General features: G+C 36.0%; 1 protein-coding gene across 4 annotated transcripts in view; it reads right to left on the bottom strand.

Moving 5' to 3' along the window:
- Positions 1-12148, bottom strand: part of ARAP2 (ArfGAP with RhoGAP domain, ankyrin repeat and PH domain 2) — a 193571-nt gene that overhangs the window by 9886 nt on the left and 171537 nt on the right. For 3 of the 4 annotated variants that reach the window (XM_061419874.1, XM_061419875.1, XM_061419873.1), the window contains 3 exons: positions 9080-9162; positions 7614-7649; positions 5702-5765 (listed from right to left, as the gene is read on the bottom strand). In XM_061419874.1, coding sequence (XP_061275858.1) covers positions 5702-5765; positions 7614-7649; positions 9080-9162 — 183 coding nt within the window. Of the gene's footprint in view, positions 1-649; positions 4263-5701; positions 5766-7613; positions 7650-9079; positions 9163-12148 lie in introns of those variants that run through there. The other variant, XM_061419876.1, reaches the window with a different exon arrangement.

Consider the following 12148-nt stretch of genomic DNA (forward strand, 5'->3'; position numbering starts at 1 on the left):
CTTTTTCAACTAATTGAATTCCAAAGAAATGTTACCTTGTACACAAACATTTCTACTGAAAATCTTTGTACAACAGAGTGTGTATTTGTGCTCAATTTGTTGACTACATCTTCTGGCCAGTGAGCAATTATAGGTATGACTGGAAAAAAGGTAATTTTGCAAAGGGAGGAAATACCCATGGGTAAAAATATAAGCTCTTGAATGATAAATCCTTAAGATATACATATAAATGAAAAATCTTTTAAAGACTTTTTATACTCCTCAGGGTAGATTAATTTTTCAGAAGCTGAGAGAAACAAATCGATTTTCAGACAGCATTCTATGAAAGAAATACAAAATATCAACCACACACAAGGAGAAGTTTACAGATGTTATGATGAAGTGAAAACCATCTGGTAAACTATATCGCTAAATGCCTACTCATTCTTTTCCTCTACTCAAGACTGAACAGAGTCGTATTCTTATGTTGCAATTAGTACTTTAATGTTGTGTTTTATAGCAAAAGAACTATTTCAACAAACTTTATACTCACTATAAAACAGCAGCTAAGTTATATTGAAGGGCATACTGCTACATTTTGTGCTTACCAATATACAGGTATTATCTCATTTCATCCTTAAGGATCCTACAGTATATGCCCTGTTATTAGTAGAGTTATTGCCTAGGCATCAAATCTACCCTTGAGTTTCACTGGAGTGCTTACTTTGGTTCAGCAAATCTGCAATGGTTATGCAATGTTTCAGTCAGAAAGTTATGTTTCATATTTTTATATTATAGTCTTAAACTTGGTAAAATAACTCATATTACAGAACGGGGACATTCCCAACATGTAAAGCTGGGAAGAAACTTATGGGAGGGAATTAGGTAACCCTGTGAATGAATGCCTAGGCTTTTACTCACTGGTGTATAGTATATGTATTAAATGGTATTATTGCAAGAAATCTAAGAGCAAATGTAGTTTCTACACACACTATTTTTTCTGACATGATATATATAATGCTGTGAATACTGGCTAATTAGTTTTCACTGGATTGATCCAAGAGGTAGCAATATTTTTCCCACCACAAATCTTAAGACATAAGTAATATGTTCTGATACCATTTATAGTTATGTATAAGTGACTTCAAAAAGTCATACTGCATGGAGCATATAGTTGAGGATCTTTTTATTATAACCAGTGATCACACCCTCAAATCTTCATTCCTGCCTCTCACTTTCTTTTTATAATTTTCCGCCACGGCTTTACTGAGGTATAATTGACAAAAGATGTTTAAAGTGTACGGCATGATGACTACATGCATACACTGTGAAAGAATTCCCCTCATCGAGTTAATCAACACATTCATCACCTCACATATGTATTTACCCACCCCACCCTCACTGCCTTTTTGGTTAGAATATTTGAGTTCTATTCTCTTAGAAAATTTAAATTTTATAATACAGTGTTATGAACTGCACTCACCATGTCACCTGTTAGATCCTCAGATTTTATTCATCATGTATCCAAAAGTATATATCCTTTCACCAACCTCTTACTCCCACCCCCCACATCCCCTGGAAACCAGTGTCATATTCTATGAGTTTGACTTTTATGTGGGATACCATGCAATAATTGTCTGGCTTAATTCATGAATTCCAGATTCATTCATGTTGTCCCAAATGATAGACTTCCTTTTTAGGGCTGAATAATATTCTACTGTATATATGTATGAATACACATTTTCTTTATCCATTCATCCATCCATAGGTTATTCCCATACCATGCCTATGATGAACAATGCTGCCATTAACAAGGTTCTGCCTCTCAGTTTCTGACCTTGACATATTTTAGATAACTTAGTTTAGCTTCGTTCACTCTGAATATACCTTAGACTTCTTGAGACCTTCTATCCATTCTACTTTTCACATTTTTCCCCACTTCTTTCACAGTTTGGCTTAGATTTCATGGTCAATCAGTATACTCACCTCCTTATAAATCAAGGCTGGGCTGCTTCTGCTATCACACTTGCCTGATAAAACCCCAAGCATAGTAAAACCCAATTCTACTTACTCTGTGGGTACTTCCAAATTAATGGAGGCAAAAAAAGAATAGATCAGTCTGGAGATTCATCTCACTTTAAATTTATCCTGAAATTTCAAATGAGCCTTCAGCACTCCCTGGACATTCTACTATAGTACATACAACTAGCTTCCTCAGTCTCTGAAGGTAATTTCTCACATTGTATTCTGTCTCTGTACATGTAATATCCCTCCCAGACTCACATGTGGTGACCTTACTGATATAATTGAAAAATTATTAGTAATCATTCAATTTTCTCAACATGAGATGTACCAATCTCTCTGCATCTCTAGCCATATAAACAAGGCTTCCTTCCCCTTCAATAACTATTTGCTTTGAATATAAATAACTCTTCCCCAGTCATATCTATAATTGCATAGTGGGTCAGAATATATAGTCAGCAAACCGAGAACAAATATGTCACACACTCTGTTGTATAATGAATTTTTTCTGCAATGATGAACACATGCAGTTGCTCACATTGCTTCACATCTGCTCAAGGCCCCTGCTGGTTTAATATTCTCTCCTCTGATTCCTTGATAGAATTCTCTGCACCTATCACCTGGTTTTCCTGCTTTCTCAAAGCTACTCATTTCTTTTGCTCAATTTTTCTCTTCTGTTTGACCTTTAAAGTTTGGGATGTCCTAGGGCTTATTTGTCTGACCTCCCTCTCTTGCTACAGCCCTCCCCTCACCAATTTTGTATTCTAATATTAGAATAATTCTAATATTCTCTCTGTATATTCTCTCTCTCATCTCACTGTAGCCTCTCATGGCATTTAATACAATCCAAATGCTGACTTCTGTCAAATTTATATCTCAGCCCCAAAGTTTTGCCTGAATTTTTGATCCATACATCTAAACCTGCTACTCAGCATATCCACTTGTATGTCCAATGCACATCTCAAATTTCATGTGGCCCAAATAGAACTCTGTCTTCTTCTGCACTTCTGATAATATCACTTACATTCACCAGCTGCCAGAGGCCAAACAACTAGGACTCTTCATTTCTACTCTTCTCAAACTGCTATAGCTGATCAATTTGTAAGATTTACTGGCTCCACCTTCCAATATTCCTGAATCTGAGTATGTCTTACCAGACCCCCTGTTACCTAGTCTGAGCTGCTGTCTTCTTCCACATGGCTGTTCTTCCTGCTTCCATCTTTGACCCCTAAAGTGTAGCTCAGCAAAGGAACCATAATTACTTTTTCCCCATAATAAGAGCTGATTATATCTTTCCCTTGTTTCCCACTAAAACTCCTAAACTGGGTCTACATCATCTGTCCCCTGCCTTCCTCATCTCTTATGTCCTCTCCAAGATAGGCTTTCCTGATGTTCATGGAATAAGTCAAGATTATGTCCTTGCTGGCCCCAGCCCCTGGAATGTTCTAACTGTCCTACATACTTGGCTTCCTTATTTCAGACAGGTCTCAGTACACCTGTCAGCTACTCAGAAAGGTGTCCCCTGAGAATCCTTCTCAATCAATGCCCTCCTTACATCAGTCACACTGGTTTTCCTTTCCCTGGCTTGCTTCATTATTTTACCACACTAATATCTATTTGAAATTCTACCTGATTATTCTCTTTACTAGTTTAGAATACTAACTTGAGCATGTACTTTGTAAGATGTACTGGATCCTGTGATGCAGATAAACATGTAGTTCTAGTAAGACTGAGTCTTTCCTCTCATGGGGTTTACATTTTAGTAGGAAAGACAGACATAAGAAACTTAAATACACAAATGCTTTTTAGTTAGTATTACAATGTTCAAGTACAGGATGCTGAGGGTTCCTACAGCTCTAAGGTCTAATTGGTCTGAAGGTCCGGGAAGATTTTTTCTGAGGCTGTGACAGGTAAGCTGAAGACTTTTGTTGAGGCAGGGGTGAGAATGGGGATGGATATTAGAAAAGTATTCTGGGCACCAGAAAGGTTCCTTGTGTGTGTATTAACATATATATTAACGTTGGCTACGTTCCTGTCTCTTTCCCCCTTGGAGATGAACCATTAAATCCTCAAATCCAAAAGGACCTTTGTGTTTACCTTAATCCTAAGAAGTGGAATGAACTGAAGACATGTAATTGGACTGAGTCTCTGGGGCCAGCACAACAAGGGACAGGCGAGGCAAGGAGAAATAACTTGGTGGTGAGAGCAGCCTTGGTTTCCTGGCTGTTTACACCTTGATTTTCAACTACAGCATCTAATGACTTCAGTCATAAAAACAGAAACATCAATGTAATTGTGCCATAACCAGATTCTGTAACAGTTTTAGACTCTATGGTTCTAATTTTACTATTACTTCAAGCCTACTTTCTTTAAAGTAGGACTTGAATATCTAAATTTTTAAACAGTCACAAAAAAAGAAAAGGCTCTAAAAAGTTAGCCACTGGACTTTTTCTGGAAATGTATTCCCAGGTAGTAGTAGTAGGGTCAGGCTGAGAAAAGCTGTGTTTATTAACCACTGGAAAGGTTAATAAATTAAATGAACAGAGAAAATGGTTTTCAAAACAAGTAAGGACAAGATTTGAGGGTGAATTAACTTCTCACTTGTAAGAGAAACAGGGAAGCACACCCTTGGTAATAAAGAGTGGCAACTTAATCGTTACCAGTGAATTTCAATGCTGGGGAAGCACTGCTGGGAGTCTGGCCAGACAAGGTTGGGGAAGAAACCAGTCCTATTAACGGGACTATTTTATCATTCACTGCAAGAGTGAGTCCTCCAGTAGGGAGGAGAGTAAATGGGAAATTGAGGGTAGGTGTTGGCCTCTGGGTTAAACCACTAACTAAATGTATGGTCCTAAGCAAATCACTGAGCCTTTTGTAAACTTTGTTTTCTTATCTATAAGCAGCATCATGCACAATTCATTGTGAGGAAAATACATGAATTACACAGCATGTATTAAAGAAATGTAGGTTCCCATCCTTGTTTTTGGAAAAGCAGGAGGCCACGGGGAGAACAGGAAGGAAAAGAGCAAATAAGATCATCTATACCATTTTTCTAGATGATCTTATTTGTAAAGCAGAAATAGAGATGCAGACACAGAAGAAATAGATGGATACTAAGAGGGAAATGAGGGGGGTTGGAGTGGCATGGGAGGAATTAAGAGACTGGGACTGACACTGTGTAGAGGAGATAACTAATGAGAACATACTGGATAGCACAGGGAACTCTACTCTATGCACCGTGGAAACCTGAATGGGAAGGGAGCCCAAGAGGGAGAGTGTACGTATGTATGTATGGTGATTAACTTCACTATAGTGGAAACTAACACAACAGTGTAAAGCCACTATCTTCTAATAAAAAATTGGAAAAATGAAAAGAACACATTTTCTAAACACAGATCCAGTGGGACTCTGGAGGACAAGAGCTCAGACAAGCCCCTCTTTTTTATTCTACCATCCTGAAGCCAGATGCCACCCCAAGCTGAGGAGCCGCTGGGCTGGGGAAAAAAGATGCCTCAACAAAGAGTAAACATTCTCTTACAGAATAGTGGGTAAATCTGGGTCCTCATGTATTTAAAAAATCATGAGAAAATACAAGTATACACAAAAGACTCAGTAAAAATTCTTTGGAAACTACAACCACACTAACATTTCCTATAAACAGTTGTCACACTTTACTAGATAGTTGAAATAGATATCATACCTGGGCGATAAAGATATTGGCCATCCACTCCGTTTGAGTTTGTGAACTCTCACAACACAGGTGCCTATAAGACAAGGTTTATAAAATATATAATTCAAAAGGACAAAGGAATTTTCCAGTGTATTTATTTGGCAAGTAAGTGATTAAGTGATCAGAAATCTCTTTGGGTTTCTCCTAATTAATGACATAATGCAATCAAACTGGAAGTATTTCAATACAAGTTACTTCAGGCTTCTGCTATCAAAACAGTAGTATAAATATGCTAGTTTAACCAAAATATAAATAAAGGCTTTGAAAACTGCCCAAAAATGATAAGCAGTATTTTTTGGAAATGCAGAAAGGTCAGTGTCATTTACTTTTTCAGGTACATGATGGTAAAATACTTTTTCCCCCAGAAACTGAGCCTAAGAAAAAAAAAATGTGTATATTTTCTTAAGAGCAGATTTTTTAGACACAGTCCATGTGATTATAAACATGAATACCCAACAAGACTCATGAAAAATGAGCTAAATGAAAAAAACCACTGCATGTCCAATAACACTGATTCAGTAACCTATTGAAAACCTACACAAAACAGAGATCTTGCCTTCAAGGTTCCCATAGTCTATTAGGAAAGCCAGGAATGTAAACAAACTATAACACAGCGAGGGGAAAAAAAGTAAAGTTGAACACAAACACAGAAACAGCACACCTGGGGATGAGGTGGAAAATCCTGTAACTGATGTTAGAATGGCATAATTTCAAAGTAGTTATTTTTATATCCTTATTAATAATTTAGAAAAATGTTAGAATGAAACTTCTAAAAATAATCCTTGCTTCCTCCATTAGATTCTCATGAAGACAGTTGTCCCTTCCTATTTCCATGTCCAAGAAAACTGTTCCCTCTACAAATCATTTTAGTTATGGATCCACCAGCACAAAATACTGTAGATGTAAAGAAGAAATAAATTGATTAGAAAGGAGAGTTATCTGATGAGACTTTCTCCGTCATTTCAGCTATGGTTTGAATAAAAAATGACAGCTGAGTCTGCCAGATCAGCAGGAAGAAGATAAAAGTGATGAGGGAAGGGGGAGCATACACTATGGAAGAAGGTTCAGTGAAGACAGCACGGATATTAAGCATATGATATGAAGCAGGAAGGCATGTATAGTGAATTAGAAACAGATTGTTTTATCATTAAGTAAAAATGTGGGAAAGTCACGGGAGATACATATTAAAGGACTTCATGTGCTGTGCCAATAATCCTATACTTTATCCTACATTTTGGATTCATAGATGAGTTAAAGCAGAAAAGAAATATGATAGATTTTAGAAAATCTCTTCAGTGCTGGGTGGAGAATGTGCCAGAAACAAAAAGCAAAGTCAGAGGCATGAAGAGCACTTAGGACTCCTGGACTGATCTTGGCAGATGGATGAAGGCTCCAAGGATAGAGGGTGTGGGTGGATCAGAGAATTAAGAGGCAGATCTGGTATGGATGAGACACAGGGAGATCTAGTCCAATCTCTATGGAGAGACATCAATGGAAAGAAGTACTCTACAGAAAGAACCGATTTGAAGCCAAGGTCTTTTCTTTAAATTTGAGTTTTTCAGAGTTCTTATTCTTAATTTAAAACTGAATTTTGTCTGCTTATCCCTTAAAACCAGAGATTCCACATTTATATAATAACTAGTAAGAAATCATGTGTAGTTTTTCTTGAGGTGTTGGCAAATAGGATACATGAAACTTAAATAGACCTAAACCCTGAAGCAAACCTCCTATTCTCTTTTTAGGCTCAAGGTATTTAGAAAAGAGTTTAAATTCACTTAAAAGGAATGTTTCTTGTCTCTAGATATATCTGCCAAATAACAACATTATTTACTGTCGTTATCATCAATATATCAAAACCAAAATCTGTTAGCTGTTAACTTACCAGTGATGTTTTTCAGAATACGCTGTCAATCCCCAACTGCATCGTATGGGGGGGGGGGGGGTGGAAAAAACACATATACATATTAAAAATGATCCATTTTACGAGACAATACACAGGATGAAATTTTAAGGAGGTAATGTTTAATGGTGGGAAAGCATAACAGAATTGATATCCACAAGTGATGATTCGCTGGGTATGATGGATATTGAGGGATTTGGCTATAAATTTATAGATATGTTGAAAGGACACAGGGGGATCGGGTCTCATGATGTTATGAGGCAGTGGGGATATTCTTGGCTGAGTAAGGACAGATGTCTAGAAAACTGGCCAAAATAAAATACACATATTGACTTACTGATATTGTGAGAAATTTTAAAGAATGTACCAGCCACAACACAGATACATGTGCTGGGCTAAGAAATTAAGCACAGAGGCAAAAGTAAGTACATTTTCAGTAATAGAATCTGAAATCATATACAGTTTATTAAAATAATGTTTCATGATATTAAAAGTATTAGTAAAAACCTTAATTAGCTAATCAAAGTAATCCGTGATGAATAAGTATGGTATAACTCAAATGCTGGGTTGGTTCAAGTGCTAGTGAGAAGCATAATGTTTAAAGAGTCCACTTTCTCTCAACTACCCATGTGCTGTGAGGTTTTACCAAATACAGTAAAACAAAGAGGGCAAATTACAGAGCCAGGGCCAAGATGTTCTAAAAGCAACAAATATCATATATTAATGCATATGTATGGAATCTAGAAAAATAGTATTGATGAACCTGTTTATGAAGAAGAAATGGAGATGCAGATGTAGACAATGGACTGGGGGACACAGCAGGGGAAGGAAGGACAGACTGAGAAAGTCATATTGACATATATACACTATCATGTGAAAAATAGGTAACTGGTGGTTATATAGCTGCTATAGAACAAGTGAGCCCAGCCTGGAACTCTGTGACAACCTAGAGGCATGGGATGGGAAAAGGAAATATATATGTATGAATATATAAAAAACAAATATATATATTTCTGATTTGTGTTGATACATGCCAGAAACCCCCACAACATTGTAAAGCAATTATCCTCCAGTAAAAAAGAAAAAATAAAAGCCAAGAAGGATGGAGGGCAGCATTTTTCTTCCTCTGGGTAGACTGACTGACTGGAACATTCTGTGACTGAGCAGGGAAAGGGATGTGGAGAAACCCATGTATTTCCCAGTTGTGAGGGCCTTCTGGGGATTTCTTGTTCTACACAGAGGAGATGCAATTCCCCAGGAGCTTGACTTGAGTGGGAACATCATCATCTCTCCATATCCACCCACCCAGGTCCCCTGCCACATGTTTGTGGCAACTTAATCTGTCTAAAGCTTAGCTTATGAAAAGTCAGACTAATGCCATTGATCCCTAAATCCTTGGAAAGGTCTTCCTGTAACTTTCTCAACAGCTCTGCCCTTCCAAGCTTTACCTTGTTGGAGGCTTCATCTTCTTTTTCACTCCAAGATAAAACTTCACTGAACTGAGAGAAAACATTTTGTCAGGTTTGCTACTCTGTAAAGTAAAACAAAATAATTTGCAATTAAAAAGATTTTATAAATGTTCTTTTATTTTCCTTGAGTATTAAGAATAGAGTTTAGAATGTTTAGTTTCACAAATATTTCATGAATATCATACCAAATTTTTGGTAAATGAAGATTGTGTTGGTTACAATGTTGTAAATTTAAATAAATGATCCTGTACATATATGTATGATTACATATGTGTGCATATATATGTACAAACACACACAGTAATTCCTTATTCAAAACACTTGGGACTTATGAGAACTGATGAGGGGTTTTTTTTTTCATATTTAAAAAATACATATGCAGTATATTTTGTAACTCCACAATCTCATTGGTGTTGCCTGGGGTAGCACCCACCCTATATTCAAATAGATTCATATTCTCTATAAAAATGCATGACATTTCATATAATGTGAATAAATAAAGGCCATAAGTATTGTTATGGTCTGAATGTTCATATCCCCACACCCTCAAACTGAAATATAATCCACAGCATGAAGGTATTTGGAGGTGATAGCTTTGGGTGGTTAATTGAGTCATGAGATTAACTCTGTTTTCACTACATGAGGATATGAGAAATGGGCAGTCTACAGTCTGGAAGAAGATTCTAACTAGAACCTGACCACACTGTCACCCTAATCTCAGGCCCTCGGCCTCTGGAACTGGAGGAATAAATTTCTGTTTTTATAAGCCACCCAGTCTATGGTAGTTAGCCTGAACAGACTAAGACAAATATCTTTATGTTGGTGTAGGTCAAGTTTTGCCACCAAATGAGTTATGATTTTCTGTACTTTTTGGATTTTGGAACTACAAATCTATGTAGGCATAGACTATCTCAAATATCCATATTGAAAATTTTCACTAATAACTCACAAAAAGAGACTATTAAAAAGAATATACATTTGCTTTTAGATCAGTTATATATTTTCTGTACACATCCCAACATATTTATCTGATTAATATGAAAAAATTCAAATCCTTGAACCACCAGGAAAAGTATCTGACAGAGGAAAAATTTCAATCATTATATTCTAATTTAATATCAAAGCATATACATATATTATTGTTGGATAGCCTGCAATAGATTTTATAAAGATAATAGCCATGAAAATGGTAATTAGAAAAAGCTTTCCCAATATCCTAAAAATTTTCAAGGAAATCACTTTTTTCAACCTGGTATGCAGATAGCATTTATAAATAACTAAGAGCAATGGGTCTTGGGTCAGAGACCTGGGTGCAAATCTGGCTTGCTACCTACTAGCTTGTAACCTCACATTACTGCTCTCTGCTCTTGTATCTTATTTGTAAACAGGAATAATAAACATACTATCTCATAGAGTTATTAAGAAGATTAAATGATAAAGGGTTACTGTGAAGGGTTATTGTACAAATTAAATAAGAAAAGTACTTTTAAAGAGTTTAGTCCAGTAAATGGCCAAATACTAAGGGCACAGCAAATTACAGCTATTATTACAAATTTAGAACACAATGCTTCATAGAAATCGATAGACAGACAAGTTGTTAGAGCCCTAGAAAAATGCACAAAAGCCCATTCAGCAAGTATATAGCTCAAATCAGTCCTAAGTTTTATAAAAGTTAAACTATTACTATAAATTATTTTCCTTATGAAAGCAGTTGAATTTGAAAGCATAAAGGGTGGAAAATATGGAAATTTTTATAAAATTAAAAATTGCTTTCCATGGAGAAAACAGGTTAGGAGAATGTAGAGGAAATGTAGAGAAAAAAGTGAGCAGGAAGAAGATCCTGGATAATGCCTGGTGACCAGTGTTCTCTGTGGCAGCAATGATAAGGCTTGAAATTTACATGGTGAATTTATTCCTAGTCACCCTTATCACTGAGTTTGCTATTATTATCATGGCACATAATTTTAAAAATACTTTGGTTCTTTTTTTTTTCTGTATGGCTAGATTTCTTGAAATGGTATCACAGGGCCAAAGGCTAGGACATGATTAACAATAAGATTTTGCAAAATTGATAGGGTATATTTACTTACAGTTAAACATATATTTCTGCATTTACTAGCAGTTTTCAGTTTTGACTTGATCGACAATTTATCCATTTATTTATACATTTACTTACTGACATTAGTTCTTTATATACCAAATAGGAAATTGCCTTATCTTTTTAAATGAAATAAGTCTACACTAATTGGTCACTGTTTACTTTTATTTTTATAAAGTCAAGTATGTTGATCTCTTTTGAACTTTTACTCCAAGTTTAAAGGGTTCCCCACGTATCTGATAAATACTCAGTTGCATAGCCATGGAGCTTGAAGGGTTGCTATTTGTCAAGTTTTAATTCTTTTATCAATCTGGTATATTTTACACACAGAATAGATGAGAATTTAAGTTGAAAAATTTATGTTAACAATTGGGCTTCCCTGGTGGCTCAGAGGCAAAGAATCCACCTGCCCAGGCAGGAGACTGTGAGGAGACACAGGGTCGATCCCTGGATCAGGAAGATCCCCTGGAGAAGGAAATGGCAACCCACTCCAGTATCCTTGCCTGGGAAATGCCATAGGTGGAGGAGCCTGGCGGGCTACAGTCCAGGGGTCACAAAGAGTCAGATGTGACTTAGCCACTGAACAACAAAGCAATTTACTATATAAATTTTCTTTAGACATGCATTTATGACATATTTATCAAAACAATTATGATAATTACATTTTTTAACCTCACTTTATGTCACCATTGCTATCTCTGTTCATTTTTATGCCACAATATGAACTAAGCTATTTTAGTTTTACTGTATGAATAAACAGTTGGGTGCAAAATACTTGACAGTGATTTTACTTTTTATATCTCTAAAATGTTTGCAAGTATTCCTAATTCCTATCTGTTTACCCTTTAAGATGAGCTGTCAAATCATTTTTTCCAAGTTCTAAAAGTTATTTTCTTTGGGATTTTGAAAACATTAATAATTACATTAAACCTACAGATCAATATTAGTAG

Source organism: Bos javanicus, chromosome 6, assembly GCF_032452875.1.
Source record: "Bos javanicus breed banteng chromosome 6, ARS-OSU_banteng_1.0, whole genome shotgun sequence".
NCBI lineage: Eukaryota > Metazoa > Chordata > Mammalia > Artiodactyla > Bovidae > Bos > Bos javanicus.